General features: G+C 41.7%; 3 protein-coding genes across 3 annotated transcripts; 1 reads left to right on the forward strand and 2 right to left on the reverse strand.

The window, feature by feature from the left end:
* The first annotated feature begins 524 nt into the window (after window positions 1–524).
* LOC311032954 (titin) lies at window positions 525–5000 on the forward strand. Its single transcript, XM_084040066.1, has 8 exons — window positions 525–639; window positions 886–924; window positions 1084–1308; window positions 1415–1693; window positions 2203–2481; window positions 2584–2811; window positions 3098–3208; window positions 3286–5000. Exons 1-8 carry the CDS (start codon window positions 609–611, stop codon window positions 3840–3842), a joined length of 1749 nt encoding a protein of 582 aa, XP_083896192.1. The 5' UTR covers window positions 525–608; the 3' UTR covers window positions 3843–5000.
* Window positions 5001–6656: 1656 nt separating this feature from the next.
* LOC311032953 (vesicular glutamate transporter 1-like) lies at window positions 6657–17729 on the reverse strand. The gene is made up of 13 exons (XM_084040065.1): window positions 17210–17729; window positions 12758–13010; window positions 12197–12315; window positions 11985–12099; window positions 11784–11871; window positions 11517–11603; window positions 11070–11206; window positions 10605–10754; window positions 10288–10420; window positions 9606–9716; window positions 9353–9480; window positions 8752–8821; window positions 6657–8652 (listed from the first exon to the last, which is right to left on the reverse strand). The coding sequence occupies exons 1-13, from the start codon at window positions 17269–17271 to the stop codon at window positions 8348–8350; spliced, it is 1758 nt and encodes a 585-aa protein (XP_083896191.1). The 5' UTR covers window positions 17272–17729; the 3' UTR covers window positions 6657–8347.
* A 1433-nt stretch (window positions 17730–19162) lies between these two features.
* On the reverse strand, window positions 19163–21384 carry LOC311008494 (uncharacterized protein; the record flags this gene model as incomplete). The annotated part of the gene is made up of 4 exons (XM_084002183.1): window positions 19163–20029; window positions 20516–20665; window positions 20831–21031; window positions 21300–21384. The coding sequence occupies 4 exons, from the start codon at window positions 21382–21384 to the stop codon at window positions 19794–19796; spliced, it is 672 nt and encodes a 223-aa protein (XP_083858309.1). The 3' UTR covers window positions 19163–19793.
* Between the last annotated feature and the right edge of the window lie 175 nt (window positions 21385–21559).

The raw sequence follows: 21559 nt of genomic DNA on the forward strand, positions 1-21559 counted from the left end.
GCTGTCCGCAATTCCGCTATTTTCAGAAATCTGCATCATCTCATTTCACACGTCCTGAAATGACTCGCACACAGTAAACAAATAAACAGCGCTCCATATCTATGTCCTGTTTAGCTTTTTCAGTGTATACGTGGTCATTATTCTTCAACCTGATCTGTGCGCCTGTAGCAGCTTCACAACATCCCATCTCGTCTGTGTATCGATTTATAGCGATCGTCACACGTTAACCGATGATTGTTGTGTCGTTTTTTAAACAAAAACTACATTTGGTTTTCCTCTTTTAGCCTCAGATTGATTCACACCCTGTCACACTAAGAAATGGTTTCCTTCCTCAGTAATGTTTTACTTGGAAAGTAAATTAATAATTAGGTCTTGGGTAAGCTATTAGGAATAACATTGAGAAATGTTGTTGCAAAGAGGAAGTACATCAAAAATGCTACATATCAGTTGTTTTCCTCTTGCAACACTTCTTTGGCTCCGACTTTTTTTATTCAACACTAAACGGAACTTCCTCAATATGACTTCCAGCAGCAAGATAAGTGTCTGGTCACTAGTCAGCACGTAAGTCATTTCGTTGTTTCTCTCGTCTGTGTACTTCTCATAAGGCCATGACGGGAATACATCTGCTGCTGCTGGCAGGTAATGAAACATGAAATAGGATTGCTGGGGTTGAAAGCGGTTTGGGGATTATAAGGTATTCATTTTTGTGAAGACGGAATTTTATGGGATTTGATATTGCTTTTGAGATTTTGTTGATACAATTTTTTTTGCATTTAGCTAAATTGTCTATAAAGCGCTTTATAAATCAATGCATTATTATTATTTTATTATAATGAATTGCGCTTAACATATAGCAAACATGTAAAAGCTGTGCTTTTGTTACAGTGTTTGCACTCCTGGCAAGATGTCAGCAAAGGCCAGAAGGTAATCATTGGGAGTTCACAGACGTGCACAATCTGTCAGCCCTCCATCTATCCTCTATTAGACCTCAAGGGTGTAAAATATGAACAAATTACCTTTGTAGTTTCTTGTAATGACTAAACTATGCCTCCGCTTCTTTCCGCTTGTCTCTGTTCTCCTTAGTTTCTATTTCCCCTAAACTCAAGCAGATCTTCTCTGGGGACTTAATTTTTCTGAGATGTGACACCGGCATACGTGGGAGTGAAGTGAAATGGTACTTCGACGACGGGGAACAAACGCTGACGAATGAAACCTGGAAGATAGGCGTTGCTGCACCCGAGCACTCTGGCTCTTATCAATGTGAGAGCAATGGGGCAAAGAGCGACAGCGTCCTCATCAACGTCCTGGGTAAATGGACCACATGAACATCAGCATTATTAAACTCTCAAAATGGAAATTCTCACACAATTGTTTATCTTGTTTAACTGTGGTAATTTACGCGATCACCATCCAGAATATGTTCCGACCGCATCACTCACCATCAAGACGGGCCAGCCGGTGGAGCGGCGGGGAGGTTCGGTCATCCTGCAGCTTGACAACGAGGATGGTCTGCAGGGATGGAACTGCTGGTTCTCTAGTGGAGGGCCAACAATGAAGATTCAGATGAGGATGAAGAGGAATGACAGTGTGACAAAGATCTTTCAGCCCAACAGACTGAATGTCCCGGAGACCATTTTCTGGTGTTCTGATACTCAAGATCGCAGAAGTAACCAAATCACAGTCAGGACCTCAGGTAATTACTTTATCGCTCTGTTTCTAAAGCCAAGCTGCAGATGTAAATGTTTTGTAGGTTCATCACTATGACCAACCCCTTTTATTATTAGGATTAATAACATCGTGTTTCAGCCTCAGAAATTTACATTTACATTTACATTTAGGTCATTTAGCAGACGCTTTTGTCCAAAGCGACTTACAATAAGTACATTTGTCAAAAGAAGGAAACAAAGAAACCACGACGTATCATTGCCGATGCAGTAAGAGCTAAAAATAGAACAAGTGCTAGGTCCTCATCTGAGTAAAGTAGTACTTCAAGAGTAACAGTGCTACGATCCGAGTTTTTTTTTTTTTTTTTTTTTTTTGCGGGGGGGGGGGGGGGGTCGAGGGAGGGTGTTAGTGGGTCATGCTATGTAGAGTCGAGGTGAAGTCTGAACAGGTGAGTCTTGAGCCTTTTTCGGAAGATGGCAAATGACTCAGAAATGTTATCTTTATTTAAATTAAAGGTGTAAACTCTGCTTCTTTCAGAGAAGGCCGTATCGTTGGAAATGTATCCCCTGCCACCTGTCATCGGGGAAAGTCTGACTCTGAAATGCCTCGTCTGGGGCACAGATCAAATTAGCCGTGCTGTTTTCTACAAAGACAACACAGTCATTCAGAATAGTGTCAGTCCTACCTACAAAATCCCTTCCGTGACAGAATCTACAGTGGGGAGTTATAAGTGTGATGCCACCTACACATACAGGGGGCGCACTGCCGGGCCCCCATACCAAGTGGAGTCAGATAATCAAGATGTGTTTGTCCAAGGTATGCATTTGCAACCAACATTCTTTGACTGCTTTTGTATTGAATGGCGTTTCCCTCTTTTGTGTTTTACTGAATTGCAATAATTTTGGTTCTCCTTTTTAGCACCTCCTTTTAAGGCCGTTCTCTCTGGCAACACTCGCATGGCGTGTTCTTGTCCACGTTGTCCCGTTCACAGCTCCCTTCAATATCAATGGTACTACAAGAAAGACCAGCAGCCATGGGTCCGTTTGGGCCCCAACCAAGGATCCATGATGCCATCAGAGGGTGGTACTTATGCCTGCAGAGCTGTGTGGGACACGGGGAGGTCTCTTCTCAGCAATGCTCTCAGTGGTGAGTTCCTGCTAAAAGACATTTTTTTTCTTGACACATTAATACACATTTAAGAACAATAAACTCATCACTACCCAGACTGTGAGGACAGTTTGATTGTGTGACCATGTCAGGAGCTTTCAAAGTCTAGACCAATAACCCTGAAGATTTCATCAAAGTAATCTCGCATTTGGATTGGAGACTCTAAATTCTTAACAGAAACCTGGACACATTTCTTCAAAGAAGGGAGGCATACTGCCAACTTACCGGCAATACATTTTTAACTATTATGTATGTTCTGTCTCAGTTTCAGATCCAAAGCCACTCATTATCATTCTGACAATCGTGGCCATTGTGCTGGTTCTAGGTTTAGGGACCGTGTTTCTTTGTATATATTACAAGAAGAGAAATACCACAGGTAAGAAACTATTAAATGTTTTCCATTTTTGTAAGCACATTGGAGGCATCACATCACACTTTTGTTTTCATTTTTAGTACCAATTTACGAGGATATGCCAGTGAGACGACAAGCTGGTGATGACAGTTATGAGATGCTAAAGAAAGGTGCCCAAAGGGAGGCTGAATATGACGCCCTTCACCCAGAAGCAGCAGGCAGAAAGAAGAAAGAGGGGGAATATGAAGCACTGAAGAAAGAGGAAATGAAAGGGGAGGTATACCACACCTTGGGAATGGAGGGAGCAACAGGAGGAGAAGCTGGTTATGAGGCACTGAAGAAAGACAAAATGACAGGGGGGGTATACCACACCTTGGGAATGGAGGGAGCAACAGGAGGAGAAGCTGGTTATGAAGCACTGAAGAAAAAGGAAATGACAGGGGGGGTATACCACACCTTGGGAATGGAGGGAGCAACAGGAGGAGAAGGGGGATACGAAGCACTGAAGAAAGAGAAAATGACAGGGGGGGTATACAACACCCTGAAAATGGAGGGAGCAACAGGAGGAGAAGGGGGATACGAAGCACTGAAGAAAGAGGAAATGACAGGGGGGGTATACAACACCCTGAAAATGGAGAATGCAGGTGGAGGTGAGTGAGGATACGAAGCAGTAGGGTAGAAGGACCAGGAGTAAGAATATGTGACAGGCTATGAAAAGGATGAGCGCAAGGCAAATTAACAACATATATAACATTATGCTTAAGAAAAATTGCATTTCCCACAAACCAGAAAAGTCAGGTCTTGATCACAAGTCTTAAATTCAGGTTCTATGATTAGTCAAACCCTGTAGTGCTGAATAGGAGATGTAAGTACTTTGGCTCACGTATAGAGAATTGTGGGATTCATCGTGTGATTGGCAGGGAGAAAACTTTGACCCAACAATAAAAGTCAATTGAAGAGTGCCAAATAAAACAGCAACGAACAATTGTTGCCATTCATTTTTTTTATAATTATGTGAAATATTCAGTAATATTTATTTCCATCAAAAGTTAACAGAACAGAAAAATTACCCATTTTGTGACACAAACAGTCCAAAACACCAGATCTGACCCTGTCAACTACATTTTTTTAAACCAAATAGTCATTATACATCTCCTCACACTAACTACATCATGCAAACATTTCGTGACAATGACTCAACCATCTGACGGGTTTTTTCCCCTAATGCTTAAAGTATATTGAGTGCTTCATTACTATTAATATATTGGAAATATGTGGGTAAAAAAAGAATTTCTTGCAAAGTCATACAGTTCCACGTGTAAAATAGTGGTTTGAATTATCTGTGATAAAATGTATTTTCCTTACCTATGCCTTTTGTGATGCTCTATTATTTTTGCAGATAATATATGACAGAACATTGTATAGGTTCTGTTTTACCATTCAAACTATCACTTTATGTTATTTTGTGTGAATAAATTATCAGATATCGGATTAATTTGATGTTGATGATTATGTGCAAAAAAGAAATCTATATTGATTACATTTTGTTGTGGTTTGTTTCCTCTTGTTTTCTGGATGCTATCCAAATGTATGCCAAAAAAAGGTTCAAGAATCTGAAATGATCACAAATACAACCCATGTATAATGCTGCCTTCTTTGCACTGCACAGACTAAAGTCCATTTGCTATGGATAGAACGATAAATGGCATTGGACTATATCGAGTTAAGTGTACATCGATCACAAATTAAATTGATGTAAACAATCAAGAGCTAATACTTGTTGCACAGTTAAAAATAAAGATTTATGTACCATCCATTACTGAATCTGTCGTCTTCTTGGCCATGTTGGACTGTTATGGTCACCGGGTATCAAAATGATCTCAGAGTTTCCCATATCATATTTATCATTATTCCAATATAACATGAAGGCACCATAATGTGTGTGATGCAGAGAAGAAGAGGAAGGTCAAACAAGTCGACTAAGTTGGCCTGGTTTGACAATCTTGAGTTTTGACAAACAAAAACAGCAACATGAGTTCATCTTTTGGGGAATTAAATGATAAAAACAACAGTACTGTAATAGGACTCCACCCTGTATGAACATTTATTGTTGGTACCAAGCTACTGGAGGTAATCTTCCTAAACATTTTCTACAAAGTAATGTTTTATATTCAGGACCACTTACCGCTGAATAAACAAGTGCCGTGTCAGACGTTAGTTGTTACTTGAAGAGAGTCGAGGTTTGTTGGTAGCCTTGTTTGCTAGCCGGCTTTTAGCCGCGGCCGTTATATCCGTCAGTCTTGTTTACTAGTCGGCCTCGAAGGCGTCCAGAGTTTAACCACATCTGATGGTTCAGCGCGAGAAACGAGAAATGTTCGACTATAAAACCGACTGTGTGGACTTATTCACCGCCGAAGTGGACAGGACGCGTCTTCACACAGACAACTGACGTTAACTACTGTCAATGACGTAAGAAGAGGGCGACTCCGACCGCAGGTAGGCTCGGTACGAGTAGTAACGGACCCTGTACGTTACTGCTGACTGCTTTTGAGATGCTAACGTTCAAATAAAGTTAGACAGTTGAGGTTGTGTAATAGTTTAACCAAATGGACACTACTCAACTAGGTTACTGTTAGCTAGCTAAACTCAACTTGACAGTATATTGTTCATATTGGTACTGAAGGTGATGGGTTTTAGTGGGACCAGTTATATCCTTTTTTTTATTTATTTTTTTAGGTTTTATTGTTTTTTGAAAACCATAAAAACATTGTTTACAGACTCAACTTGCTGATATGAGACACATTACCTAAGTGTGATGTATATTACTCTCTATTTCTGAGGTTAGTCATTTCAGCCATCATGGGTTGGTGTGTCATAGAGTGTGGTTGCTACTTCCTGATTGGGTGGTTTGTCTAAAAATCGGCCTCAGGGTTTCAAAGCAGAGCCTCGATGAGGTAAACCAATAGTGAGCCCATTAGAACATCTAGGTAACTACCATTTGTCTCACTGGCAGATGGATGCAGGATAATCCCATTGATTTTTAGATACCTGAGCAGGACAGTGAGTGGTGCATCCCAGCGTCTCAATGCTTTTTACTGGCCCAGGATATCTGACAAGTCCCTTGATCCGGTGCCATCAAAATCTATTTTTCTTCTTCATTTCCACGCTCTTATACTTTAGCTCAGTGATCGATAGGCTGTCTGGAGGGGAGTACAGCATTATGGGTAACATGAAACCCCTCTATCCAAAGCTTTGAAGGGCCGCATTACTAGTGCATGAATCATGCATGAAGCAGAGGACAGTTGGTCTCAATCACGGCAAAACAGGTGCTGAAATAAAAGATTTAAAAAGATGATTAAAAATGTAACACTCGGATAACGCACGGAATCATCTATTTAAAAAATAAATAGTAATGCATAAGAATAAACAGGCTATTAATAATAACTTATACATATATAATCATTGTACAGGAATTATCACCTCTACGTTTTATTATACAATATTTTCCACGTGTACATGAGTTTTACATATACAGTTTAAGTTTACAATTCAGAACAAAAGACTTAACAAGAAACCAATGAAAAATGTCAAAACAGTAAAAACCCTAATATTTATTTCTCTATTTAATCTATCACTGAACTCCACTTATAATGAAACAATATCAAGCAAAGTGATACCATTCCATGATCTAACACAGGTATATGTAGTTTTCAGTCTTAAGCCTTCGTTTTTGGAGCTAGCCAGGTACATTACAACATCTACTAACAAAAGTAAAAGAACTCACTTGTGTACAGTGAAATGTAATTGTTTTGTTGTCCATTATCAGCCTTTTATATTTAATTTTATATTGAATTGTTTCTTTTTCTGATAATTGAACACATCTTCAGCTTGTTGCACCATGAATTAAAAAAGTGAAAGTTAATGAAATTTAAAATTAATTGATTGAGATCTCTGTGTTGGCTCCATGGGAATAACATTCCCAATATTATTTGCACAGGTTTTCATTTTAACACATGCTACATATCTGGCAGTCACACACAGCAGTCCCGGTTCAGTGTGTTAGTGTGACAGAGAGCACACACAGCGTGTGTGGAGGGTGTTAGGTTATATGCTGATGTTTCCACTTAGAGCATGAGGTGCCTGCACACAACAGTAATATAATAGAATAACATCAATGAAGCATATATTACAAGTAAATCATATTGAACAAAATTATGATGTTGGATTTGAAGAAAAAGGGTCTGAAAGAGAGCAAATAAAAATGTCTGTAAACTACCCTGGGTGATGACATATCTTCTATATATGAGGCATTTTTATATCCCAGTTTGTCAGCAGGTTGACAGGTTCGAGGCCGAGTACATAACACAGTTTTGGAGGAGGAAATCAAAACGCTGCATCTAAAAATATCATTTTTGGGCTAGTTAGACCTCACAGAGAGCTGTGTACAGTTTGCAATTGTTTTCTTAATGGATGAGTAAAACCAATACTAGAGTGCAATATATTTTTGTTGTATTGGCACAAGAAAAATGCATTGTCTTAAAAGTGTGCAACTTAAGGACACAACTTTGATTTTGGAGAGAGAGAAAAAAGCGGTTTTGGTGGGCATACTCTCTGCATTGCTCAAATTCTGCAGCCATTTAAGGATTAAGAAAAACAAACAGCAATTTATCAAAGTCAATAGGTTTTTCCCACAACAACAGAAGTGGGACAATGTGTGCCCAAGGATTTGTAAAGTAAGAGGCATACGAATGAGATCCTGTCAGATAATGTAGACATTTCTACAATTAGACAATCAAACAGTGAATGAACATCAAAGAAAGTCACAGCAGGCCTAAAACTCAATCGCCCTCCCGAGAGAGAGAGAGAAGGGAAGGGGACGAGTCCTAAAACACTCTTACTTAGGTTGTCTGTCACACACGGTACACAATTGCACACACAAACACACGTTTTACATTTTCTAATTGCGTCGTCTCCACTGTGGAGTCTCTTTGAATTCAGTTCAGTTGTGACAGTACAGGCAGAGGTGCTAAAAAATGGTCCCCTCCTGCGTTAGATTTTAAATCCGCACTTTCAAAGTTCGTCACGCCATCGGGTTGAAACTCCACGCTGTTGGTGTACTGTTTCTGCCTTACTAAAGGCTCTGTGCAGAGGACCTGCTGGGTTTTATGTTAACTCTCGGTCCCCGTCTCCACCATAAAGGTAATTATTGGTCCCGGCTGGTTGGACGTACTCCTCAGTTTTGTCCCAGTCTGAGACCCAGCCTCCTCCTCCTCCTCCTCCTCCTCCCATGCCTCCGGCTCCATTGGGATCCGCTCCCTGGTTCATGGCTCCGTAGCCTCCCCCGCCACTCGTGCGATACAGCTCTTCTGTCTCGTTGGCGAGCTCATCCTCATCCAGGATGCCACATTTCTCATCGCTCAGCTGCTCCGGCTCTGCCCAAACTTGCTTCTCTCCAGACGCAAAGAGGCCTGCAGATCCAGAGTTAGTGATTTACTGACAGAACATTGCATGTAGAACCATACAGAGATTAGTGCATGCTTTAGGAATGGATGAAAGCAGAAACACACCATAGAATATTACACCTCCATAGTGAACAAGCGAGGCGATGAGAAACACCCCCTGCCACTCCTCCCGCGTCTATCAGGGGAGGGAGGGAGGGAAAGAAGAGGAAGAGTAGATTATGAGAAAGAAATATAAAGAAGTGTTTTACTTTAGTTCAACACATTTAATCAAACAATCAAAGAGAGGCTTGTACATGTATTGTGTTCCACAAATGTGCTTTAACTCTGGATACCTAATACTCGGGTCAATAAAACTTGATGCTCAAACACTGAAATGAAAAATACATTTTAACCCTTTTAGATCACATCCCTGTACTGTGCACCTATTTCACGATATACGACGAACAAATCAATTTCTTCATATCTTATATATCAAAATCCATTCTCTTTTTCTTCCTGGGAAAACAAATATGATGCATGCTCACTCCGTCTGGAACCTCTGGTCTATTTAGCTACTCTCAGTGCAAAATTAAATAGATACTCAGTTGGTTCACTGTTTACATATATGCACAATGAGGACATGCAACATACATTTTTCTGCAATAATCCATGATGATAACAAAAATATCGTCCCAGACAACGCCATAAACAGACATGTATGTCTCACCTTGTGCTTCGTCATGGCTCCAACAATAAGTGGGCAAACCATACCAGACAAAGTGCCCACACCGTTGGAGATACCCATAAGGATACTAGCATACCGCGGTGCAATATCCAGGTGGTTGACATTGAAACCTTATGAGGAAGGATACATTCAGTATTAGCATATGAAAACTGCAAATTATTCTTTAATATTTCTGGCAAAAAGGTTTAAAAACGAAGTTGATGCACTCCATAAAGAAAATAAAACATGGTTTCACCTGAAATGGCAAAGCCAGAGAAACCCACAGCCATGACCAGGAATGAAATGGCCACGCCTTTTGTGTGAGAGAAGCCCACCACCAGCAGGAAGGTGGCCTCCATCCCAAATCCTGTTTGAGATGAGCGAAAAAGAAACGTAGCAGAGAACAAGTTTAATGTATGAATTGAAAATATTGAATAAGCGAGACGCTTATTCAAGTCAACTTAAGGCCATTTTCTTCACAACTGTTCTGTTTTCACAAAATGCTGTTGACTGAGCAGTAAACTTGGTTTGCTGTGTACTGACAGCTTGCCACAAAGTGTTAAGCACACTGTATACTTCTCCATTTCACTTTGCTATCGATTTCTCTCAGTAGTTTAAAAATAGCCAACAGAGAGACAGAGCTTCTGCTTTACAGTGAGTCATCGTTTCCCATGCAGCAGATCTTTTCTCACCACATCTGACTTAATACTGCAGTTAGCTACAATAATTAGCCAATGAGTAACTGTGCAGGTTTCCAGGTTCACATAACAATTGGGCGCTTGGGGGGGAAAAAAAACTTCTAATGATATCCAGAAAATTTTATTTTGTATCAGATATGACAACAGTTTTGATGTCTTGAAAGGAAAAGGTGCTGCTATTATGAGCCCAGTCAATCAGCTACATTTGCGTTCCCCTTTCTGCAATTCTAGCTTTCTTACCTCCACAGTTCATAAGTTTCCTGACATTAGTGGTGGTCATGATTTGGTTGCAGCGCAGGTAGTCGGCAAGCTGGCCGCCGATGGGAACGATAATGGTCATGACGAGGTGGGGAAGTGCAGAAACTATGCCCACCTAAAGAAAGATGAGAGGGGGAAACACATTTTTAAGTAGCAGATTTGAGACCTCTGAGCTAGGATCATGGTGAATTTCTGTTATTGGGATAAATATGGTCACATTTCTTTCATTTCCTCATTGGTTTCATGTTATTGAACATTGGTGGAGTGTACCACACCCAAACACATCGGATTTCCGTTACCTTGCTAATCTCGAAACCAAACACCTCCTCGAAGTATGCAGGCTGGCTGATGAGAAGCAAGTAGAAAGTCCAACTTCTGCAGAAATTGGCCACAATGATGGCGTATACTGGCATGGATGTGAAGAAGGCCCTCCACGGCGTGTTGAATTTCTGCAACGGAAAAATCTGTTACTTATTTTACTCATTTTGTAAGGGAATTCTCAGGCCTCTGACAAACATAACACCAATTTTTTCTTTTGGGTGATGAATCAGAAAGCAGGACTGTGATCATTAAGAAGATGCATGAGTGAAGACACAAACCTGTATTCATTTTGTTAGACTAAAAATTAGACTATTAGAAATAGCTCACGAAACATTTGACACCCTCTGAAACTCCATCCAGTCTCACTTCCTTATTTACCATCACTACACTCATCACAAGTACCAGCACAGTGATGAGTGCAAACTCTACTCTTATGTACTGACCGTTATTGTATGTTGGGCCGACTCGCCAATGCTTTCCTCAATATATGTTTTTTCCTCCTCAGTGATGGTGGGATGGGCTGCTGGACTTTCATAAGACACCAGAAACCAGAAGCAATACCACATGATCCCAAAACTTCCTGGGGGGGGGGGGGAGTAAATAAAGAACAAGGAGACACCGTGACTGTAGCTGCAGTGATGACATTTCGGACGAAGAAAGGTACAACAGGACAGTTTGGTGGAGGCAAACAACAGTGGAGCGTTAAATCGAGTTGTTTTATTCTCTCCTTGTGCTTTCAGTTTCAGTATGTGTCAGTGTGACTGTATGTTATGCATAGTTGTCACAATGACAAGACAGTGTTTAGTTCCCCAAGTTATTGCTCAGTCTGAAAAAAAACTCTCTACATTTGATTATGTTTGCCTCCAGTCTAAAGGTCAAAGGTCGCATACCATAGACGTAGAAGACTGATGACCATCCTGAATACTGGACCAGGATTCCAGCTAATGGCATCGCAATCACAGCACCGGCATAAGAACCTAGAAAAAGGGAAACATTATGTTTAGTCTCTAATGTGTCAAAAACGAGAGACCACAACACCGAATCCTAACGTTTCAGTTATGGAATAATAACGTTTAATCAATCATCAAAATATGTGCCAAAACAATCATCCATTGTTTAAAGGCTGAGAGAATCAGGTACAGTGATAATAGGCTCACCACAAAAGGCTGTCGTGGCCAGGCGACTTCTTTCGAGAGGCGGTGCCCATTTCGCCCAAATGCCATGACAGGCCGGATACGAAACCCCCTGCAGCATCGGGAAGAAATGACACTGTGAGGAAATGTTCTAAATGAAATGTAAATATAAATCTTTCTTATAATCAATTTCTCGTGTTTATGAGCAAGCTATAGAGTCAACACCTCCACGAGTCCTTGAAATATTCGGACAATGATAACACAGCCAAAGTGCATCCGCGCTGCTGCGGGGATGAGCATATTCAGGCAAGACGTGGCCACTATAGCGAAGCCAAACACTCTGGAAGAGGAAAGAATGGAGGCAGGAAGAGTCATTCAGTATGTGGGAAATAATGTACAATTACCGCTTGCATACAGTAATTACTGGATTGACAGACCTGTTTGCTGCAAACTTTTGACAGATGAACCCTCCTGGGATTTGGGTGACTATGTATCCCCAGAAGAAGGACCCGTGGATCATTCCCACTGTTTCTGGATCCCAGTCGAACTGAGCTTTCTGTTGGGACACACAGGGGCACATCAGTTTATATTACTGGTCATTAGATCAAGTGGGATAACAAGGCACTAATCTGAAGGAAGAACAATCAATATAAAAGAACCGATGTGATTGATTACTGGTCCGCCTGAGGCTCATGCTGGACCACTGACCTGTCACAACATTCCCTCGCATCGCTTAGCTGTCAAACTTTTAACTGGGATGACTGACCACCACTGACAACACTGGTAACACTGGCTAGATGACCAGGTCCTTTGTTTGACTGGCTGTTTCCATTAACACCATCAACAAAGATTTGCAACAGTAATACAGTTTTGACACTGTAAACTTGGCCATATGTCTTCACCTTGTGCTTATCTCAATCATAAATTATTCAGAAACACAATCATATTTATTGTCCCATGCTGTTTTGGACTTTCCCAGCTCATCCTCCACCACTCACCACTATGACCTCCTTGTTGTCTCTGAAGATGGTGTGGCTGTTGACCATGCTGACGATGGCCACGCCCAAGTTACATCGGATGCCGAAGGAGATGCAGAAGCCGATGCCCGAGAGGATGGCGATGATGTAGCGCCTGGGCAGGCCGAAACATGTGCAGTCCACCACGGGCATCTCCTTCTCCTCCACCAGCTCCGGCCGGCCCTCCGCCGACAGCTCAATGGTCTCGCCATTTTCTTGCTTCTTCTCAAGAGCTCTGTTCAGAAAAGATTGAAAAATCCAAAAGCATATGTTCACTAAGCTGTCAGATGTCATTTTAAAATGTGTTTTATGTCATAGCATGTAATATATAGATGGCTATTGGTTACGAGGATTTCAAGTAATATAACAGACAGTGTTTCTGAATAGAATGACCTACTCTGCCTTTAAAGGAAGCGCTTGTGAGTCGGTTTTCTTAAGAAGCAGATTTTAATTGTCGATGTTGATATAGCCAAAATCTCTGTAAGCGTCTTCTGCAAGCTTCTGATTATGTTTGACATGATCGTGTGGGCTATCCATCAGTTGAGACATCCCTTTGCAATGTCGTACAGCAACCCTTGTCCTATCAAGATATCTTGCCACTGAAACAACCTTGAGAATATGCACCAAATCAGTCAGGTTTTCCCAAACTCGGTGAAACCAGATCCTGTCCTGAAGGGCTCGCAGACTGACGGCTTGTGTTGATAAAAGATGTGCAGACAAATCTTTTCTCACTGTCAATTTGACTGGTAATTCTAGTATCAGCACAGCTATCAGTGAGCCAGCCACCTCAGAGCTTGCTGACATAACTTTGACATCTCCTGTCTTCACAAGGTGTTAATATACTGTTTTTATTGCAGACATTCGTCTCCTGACAGAGCTCGCCGACAGTGAGGAATTCTTGTATCATCCTGGTGCATCCGTGCTCCTCTTCTTCCAAACAAGGTACTCTTTTACCGCTGCTGTCTGTCACCTATGTTCGTATGGCTTGCTGAGAAAACCCTGAGGAACCATGACCTCTACCAGTCTCCAGTCTAACGGGCATCAAATATGTATCTAAACGCAGCAGATCATCTATTAAACATGATGTGTGCAATACTGAGTTCTCGACCAGACTCGAGCACTGCCGGTCCAAATGACGGAGCCCCCTTTATACCACAGCTTGATTTATATACATATTTAGTTTTCATACACACACGTAAACATCTGCATTGACGATGGTTGGTAAATGTAATTCACAGCCGCTGTTAATGATACTTACATGAGAGTACATGTTGGTCCACACGGCCAAAATACAAACCCCTGAATGAATAATGCTTGGATTGGGGGATGGGGTGAAAAAAATAGGGTCACCTTAAAATCCCAATTATAAGAAAAAAATACTGATGAAAAATAAATGGCTTTAAAATTATGAATAATATGTATATTATATATGAGTGTCATGCATAAAAGTAAGTAACCACAGCTTAGACTATTAAGAGCGATACATTTAAAGGCCAAGAAGAAGAGCCGTTTACAGCATCCGCCATGTCTGAATACCTCATCTGTTGTTTTATGCATCAGTGTGGTGAATGTGGCTGCTGTGATCACAGTGAATCTCTGCATCGTGATACTGATCCTAACGACGACCACACCAACACTGGGACCGCGTCATCGAGAATGTGACAAGTCCTCATCACAGGATCTTTTTAACCGTGCCATGTAAATTCAATGTTTTGCAGAGATTTGCAGCGTAGCTCACAGTAAACTAGCAAACTTCCCTTGCAAACCTTATTTTAACTATAATTTATTTGCCTTTTTTACTCTCTAAATTGTACATTGGATGAGGAATACCAGGAAAAGAAAAGCACCAGCCGATCTTTATACATCTTCTAGAAGATGGACTTCCCTGGGAGACTTAGAAATAACACGGATACTAAAATATTAAGTGGCAAAAAGACTGGACTTCAAACCTTTTCAGAGCGGTCACCTAAAAACTCAAACAACAGCAAGCAGACTGGGAAATACACCAAATTATAAAACACACACATGCTTTATTAGATACTGTAAGCAGGGGTGCTAACGCTCTCCGACACTGATCAAGTATTAATGATTCTCCCTCTTGAATTATTAATATCTCTGGCTCTCTTGGACTATTTTTGTCTGGGCGGGCTTCAGTCTTCATTCTTCCTGTCTCCGCTTCCTCTTTAACCTCAGCTTTTTATCATCAACTCATCGACTCAGGCGAAGTCTCGCACGCAATTCGAAACATGTCCTTCCTATTCAACATCAATTTATTTAGTATCCGCAGGATGTCTACATGGAGTTCTCAATCTCAATAGCCGACACGTAGCATACATCGTATCTGACTTTTCATGAGTGACCCTGAGTTGAAGGAAATCCGCTGTAATCCTTCCAAGCTACCTGGCGTTCTCTCCATTGCACTCGCCACACCAGGAAGATAAGTCTGTCTCTCCCGGGAATCAGTTCTACCAATAAGAAAAGTAGTCCGTTTTTTGTATTTATCTTGAATGCATGTTAGAAGCTGCATTCACACGACCTATTCTGCTCAGTGAGTATTCCTGGTTCGCTCTCAAAGTTAATCTCTTAATTCATACGTCTAGGACAAATGTCAGGGCAGTTCAGCAGCTTGGTTGAGATTGGATTGGATAAGAGAGTCAAATAATGTCTGGGGGGAAAAAGGTTGAAATGCTCCTCATGACAAAACTATGAAAAGGACCTTTAGTGGACTTAAACTGAGTTAAATATTAGCTGTGGACTGTTACAAGCACTGTATTCACACAAAATACGTTCAATGTATTTAATAGAAACAGTGCTGTTCTGTAGAATCACTGAAAAACTATATATATATAAAATGCACTGTATTAGCCAATTAATACAGTAAAACAAATCCAAACATCCTGTTGTTTAATGCTCTTAAATATAAAAATTATAGGTTTTTTTTTTAAGTATTTTAGGTTTTGCTCTGGTTGGATGAACCCATATTTCACGACATCACCTTGGGGTTTATGAACTGTTGTTTTCTGATGCTATATAGACCAATTGGTTGTTAGGAGGCTTTGAACGGGTTCTACCTCAATGAGATCACACGTCTGTTTGTCTTATGCGGATTTAAATAAATAGTGTCTGCTTAATAGAACAGGAAAAGTCATTTAAATAGATTCAAACAGAACCACGAATAGATAAATCGATAGAACCAAGAGAACAGAGCTGATTAGGATACAAATAATAAAAGAGAGTTTTTTATGCGGCTAAAATAAAGAGTCAACACGGTCCGCCTTAGTGTCCGTGCGCCCGTTAAGCATGTTGCGTGCGGAGAGCAGCAGCGCGGAACGGGCCGGTGCGCGTTACGCACGGCAGCCAGCCACCACCTGTGCACGTGCGCTCCACGGAAAGGAAAGCTTATAGGCCGCTGCGGGCTCTCTGTCGTGGGTGGAGAGGCCTAATCCTGCCTGTGAGGTGGCCCGAGGAGGGGGGGTGACGAGCTACTGGGCTACTTAGGAGAGACAGGGGGAAGAGAGAGAGGGAGGGAGAGAGGTGTCTAAGGTGTATGGCCTGCAGGGATTTACGTGGGCCGACAGCTTGGACGAGCAGAGGCTATTTCTGGAGAGGATTTAAGTGTTTAGACGCTCCATCAAATCCCGAGAGGAAGAAAGGGGAGTTCATCAATAGCTTCTCACGTTCAGGCATCCATCAGTGGCCGGACTCGTCCTGACTCCCTCGCCCTCGGCGGGGAAGGTGTGTCACGCGCTGGTCTGGCAGAAAGGACCGGAGGAGCGATGGAAGTTCTCATAAACTCACACTTGGGTGTCTTTTTCGCGCGTGTTACGTGGGTAGAAATTGCCACGCGATGTCAGAAATGAGCTTTGGAGCCTTTACTGGAGTGGGGGGTTAATGGAGGTCCTCTTAAACGGACTGTCCCATAATGACGGGTGGCACAACATACCAGGCCGCAGAGCCTGTTTCACATAAAACCATGACAAAGCTCCCATCATTTAACAGTGGGACAGCACTGCAGGAGATTCTGGAAGAAATTAATATAGCTATCGATCTAACGCTTCATATTACACTCATAGAACCCTTTTTGGGCCTAAAATGAAACTTGATTCTGTTTTGTTCCCCTGGAGAAGAGGAGAGAGGGACTTTGTGTAACTTTTTTTTCTCTCCATCAGCCAGCATATAGCATTTGCTTAAAACGTGATGTATGTGAAAGATCCATTGGTCTATAGAGGTACAGATGTGGTGCCAGGTCATGCAAACCAACACTAATCTAGGGCTCTGGACACCTTGATCTTAAAAGGGGGCGCTTTTCTTGATACTCATAATAAATCTTCTTTTTTTTTTACTGTAGCCTTAATTAATCACAAAAGGTGAACTTTCTTTCCAACGTGACAATAACAGTTTTCCCCAAATGTCCCCCAGAGAGATTTTACATACCCGTATATTTTCCCGAGAGTCTTGGCTGCCACGACCTTAAACCTGTCCGGCCGGATCTCCATCCTCACGACTCCAGGATCCGACCAATGTGCAGTCTTTGCGCGCTCCCGATTGAGCGCACAGCCTTCTCCCTCTTACTCCCTCCGCCCCGTGTTTCTCACTCACATAAAAAAAAAAAAAAAAAAAAAAAAAAAAAAAACTTGATTTTACTTGATCAGCAGACTTCCCTGAATCTTTAATCTGAGGTTTAATCTGCTTCAGCTGCCTTCCAAGATCAAGCGAGCAACCATCGCCAGTCCCACTCCGCCAGAGTCCTTCACGTCCAGATGAACTTCTTCACACTCTCCGTGAAGGTTGCGCGTGGCCGAACGGTGTCTCTGGCCGTGGTCCTGAAACCAGATTACCGCTGCCTGCGCGCTAATCTCTCCAAGTGTTTGTAGTGAGTGGAAGGTAACATGTCACTTCCTTCCTCGCAGCCAGCCGGCCGTTTTAAGAAGCGACTATTCTCGGAGTGGCACAAGCCTCGAATGGAGCGTTGGAGTAAACACCGTCCGATCGAAGCATATTACGAGAGTTCAGGTAGCCTATTTATAACGCGGGAGGGGGCCGGCTGTTCCCGGGACGCTGGGATGATTCCGGGACGGACGATTATTTTAGTTTAAATGACCTGCGATCGTTGAAAAGAAAGAGACGTTATGATCACAATAAAATAAAAGAAGAACTCTCTGATTTAAAAAAGGCTCAAGGTTTTGTGGTTCTACTTTTCTCGTCTCAGAGCTGCCTTGATGCATCATCGCTGCAAACCCCCTTCCATATGAAAACTGCTCGATGGCCTCCATTTATAACAGTGACGTGATGCATAAAGCTAAATAAAACATGAATACAGCAAAGAGCTGCTTTCTCTGCTTTTACCTTTGCAACATTTAGTGTGAAGGAAATCTTGGCCACTTGTGTTCCTTTCACTTAGACCGACTGATATGGAGTTTGCTGTATAGGCCTATTGAAGTGAACAAAAGCTCACATTAATATATATTAGTGAATATAAAATGTACTTTTCCATTTTTTAATCATTGCACGGGAAGTGATCCACAAATCGTTATAACTGATGTCCCCTGGTGTAGCTGAGTCTAGAATCATGGTCCATGAAAGAAACAGGAAATAGGCCTTTTTCACAGAGGACATCTTGACATTTCACAGTAAGAAAACCCAGGTGCAAATAATCTAATTAGTGATGGTGTTATTCCATCGAGCTGCCTCATTTAGTCGTTATAGGATCCTGTTAAATAGCACGGCGCAATCATGATTAATGTTATGAACAAATAACTATTTAAATCAGATTTTTTTTATCTATGGGACTGTAAATATAAATTCACTTGTCTATTTAATTATTCTATATCCTAAAGCTAGGCTATCTCAGCTGCTGAACCGTACCAACCAGTTTGATAGAAGTCACTGAATTACACCAGATCAGTTGAATTAGAATGACTAAAAAAATTAGAACCTGGTTCTCATGATGTGTGAGCTCATATATAAACATGAATTGTAATAATTAAATAATGGATACGATTGACATAGATTGCACAAATCAGTGTCTTGGGTGAGCCACAAGAAGATTAGAACCAATGCACAACAGAATAACAGTTAAGAGTCAATGTATGAATGGTTTACAAAGAAAGTGAACATTTAGAACACTAGATTATTAATGTACATCCTAAGAAAGGATGTACATTAAGTAAGTGTGCATTCAGCTTTCTGCTTCAGATCTCTGGGGACGTATAAGGACACGTGTATCAGGAACCTATGATCATTTATTAGCATGAATGTTTAAGTTAAATACATTGAAACAGACCGAAACAGGAAACAAACTTAATCACAGATGTTGATTACATCTCTTCAGTATTAAACATTTTAACTCATCACAACATATCAATTAAAGTAAATGTTGTGTCTCTGTGTCTTATCTGCTCCTCAGCTATGTGGATAGTCCTAACATGTTTTATGATTTATGAAGTCAGAGATCAAAGTTTGATAGACTGACCCTCAGTTGTGATGTCTGTTCTGTGAGTCTATCCAGGAAAGTGGTGAATTGAGGGTCCAAACACTTAATTAACCTGGGGGCCATGAAAACTATTTTCTGGAAGGAGTTTATCAGTTGAATATTTAAGATTAAAATCCATTATGTGTTATCGTAGTTATCATGTTTGAATATTCTTCATGTCCCTGTCATCGTGCTATAAGGTGCAGGACAAATCTAGTTTATTGTCGCTGTGCAAACGCCTACAGATCGACAGCAGATTGGTAGTGATTCTGGGTTGACGATGGTAACTGACAGATTTGGCAACTCCAGCAGATACTTCTGCTACAACAGCTCAGGACTCTCCCATAAATTCCACCAAATTCGGCTGAAAAAGTCCCTTAATTATTTTCAAAACACATGTATTACTTCAGGTTGTGTATGTGCAAAGCCATTTGCCTACAAACGTTCTCTGATGTCTATAGATTTTTGGAAAACAACATGCACATTCAAAAAACTACTACTTTCCTGTCATGCAGCGGTCTCACGCTGTCAGCTAAGCATTCACTATCAGATACAGCCTTTCTCCAAATCCCTGGCGGATATCGTTCTCAGACAGCGAGAGGAACGGAAGACGGGAGGGAAGGGCATGGCGGAGGGAGGAGGGGACAGGCAGGGGGGCACAGAAATGATGGATGGAGTGGCCGAGAGCGAGCCGTAACCGGCCCTCCGCACGTCTACCGCACCGGAGCCAGCGGAGGCGTGGAAGTACACCGAGGGAGGGTCCATGGGGTCTGACGTTAGATCTGCAGAAAGACATATACGAGGAACCTCACTTGAAATGTGTCGATATTTCCTGTTAACATTTATTTTATTTTTTTTAAGATATTAACTCCCAAGACAGAGCATAATTAAATTATGTTGCAAATAACATGATCAGTCACGTTTCTGATGCTTGACAACAAATGATGCTCAAGAGACGAGAGAGGAACAAGATGAGAGACTTTTCTCTGGGTGGTAGAGGCTCGCTCTCTCTCTCTCTCTCTCACACACACACACACACACACACACACACACTCTCTCTCTCTCTCTCTCGATCTTTAGCTTCCTTTTATCATTCTGAGAGAGACATTTATATTCTCACAGCTGTCATTTGTTCCAGTTTTCTTTGTAGTGAAGGTAGAAGAGATATGTGTATTTTTACAACCATGCAAGTTTCTCAGTTCCTGCAGGCAATACAATTTGGTGCCAGAGGGCTGCAATAAGAATTCAATAAATATGTATTCCTCTACCTGACTCATCGTGAAGCTGGGTGTGCAGGTACTGGTGTTTGCTATAGAACTTGTTGTAGATACAGTACACCGCAGCCATCAGAGCGAAGGTTCCCATGGCCGCAGCGATGAACAGGCCGACTTTGGCGTTGTCTTTGTCTACGTGGGCGTCTGTGGATGCATTAAAAACAGATCAGTCAGACTTTTGACACACAAATCTTGTCTATGTGGAACATCTTCGTGACTTGGGGCGTGCCGCTGCATCTCTGAAGTTAACATCGTGCTGGATAGATATCTGCGGTTGTGCTGAACAGCATTTCTTTGAACTCCACTCACACGTTCGCTTGGCATTTAAATGAGTGGTTTCCTCTTTTCTGAGTAGGTCCCGTAGGTGCGGCGGAGGAGGAGGCGCTGTCGGGGCCTGATGGGCTTCCAGGACCTGCTTAGACTCCAGGGTGCTCTGGGAGCTGCTCAGTGGAAACACCAGCAGCAGGTAGAGAGCTGCACGGCCCACCATGCTACCTCGGGCTATGATACCTGCAAAAATATAATCAAATCAAAACATACATGTATCTGAAATATGAAGATTTTATTATTCATTTAAGTTTAGTATATACATACTTGGCTGGCAACAGGGCTGACTCGGGAGTTTAGGAATAGTCAAAACAATATCAGCGTTGCATTTCATACCCTAGAGCGTGTTCCCAAAAAACGAACCATTTCATATCTTACGCACAAAAACATTAACTGTTATGTAAGACAAGTTTGAACATTTTCTTTTATTTGATCTTTCATTTGGACTCACCTGAGTTGGAAGCGAGGATGTCGTGTTTCTCCGGGTGTTGGTCCTGTCCTCTCTGCCTCTCCGGCTGACTGAAGTGAGACCGCATCCAAGACAACTGGACTCCCCAGACACCTGATCACTCCAAGGGGACACCTGTGAGTACACAAGCATACGCATGAAGAAAAAGGAATACAAATGCTTCGTTGAGACACACAAAGCAGCCTTGAAAGACGCTTTCCTTTAGCACACGTTCTGCACATTAAATGTTTTGCCCATGAAAA

Source organism: Eutrigla gurnardus, assembly GCF_963514095.1.
Source record: "Eutrigla gurnardus genome assembly, chromosome: 22".
NCBI lineage: Eukaryota > Metazoa > Chordata > Actinopteri > Perciformes > Triglidae > Eutrigla > Eutrigla gurnardus.

What these genes read in the sequence shown, in the direction of transcription:
- LOC311032954 (XM_084040066.1), top strand. Translation starts at nt 609, where the DNA reads ATGACGGGAATACATCTGCTGCTGCTGGCAG. An exon ending in TCAAGATGTGTTTGTCCAAG is followed by an intron (nt 2,482 to 2,583) that starts GTATGCATTTGC and finishes TCTCCTTTTTAG; the next exon opens with CACCTCCTTTTAAGGCCGTT. An exon ending in TCTCAGCAATGCTCTCAGTG is followed by an intron (nt 2,812 to 3,097) that starts GTGAGTTCCTGC and finishes GTTCTGTCTCAG; the next exon opens with TTTCAGATCCAAAGCCACTC.
- LOC311032953 (XM_084040065.1), bottom strand. Translation starts at nt 17,271, where the DNA reads ATGGAGATCCGGCCGGACAGGTTTAAGGTCGTGGCAGCCAAGACTCTC. An exon ending in TTGGTTTCGAGATTAGCAAG is followed by an intron (nt 10,421 to 10,604) that starts GTAACGGAAATC and finishes ATCTTTCTTTAG; the next exon opens with GTGGGCATAGTTTCTGCACT. An exon ending in CTCTGGCTTTGCCATTTCAG is followed by an intron (nt 9,481 to 9,605) that starts GTGAAACCATGT and finishes CTTCCTCATAAG; the next exon opens with GTTTCAATGTCAACCACCTG.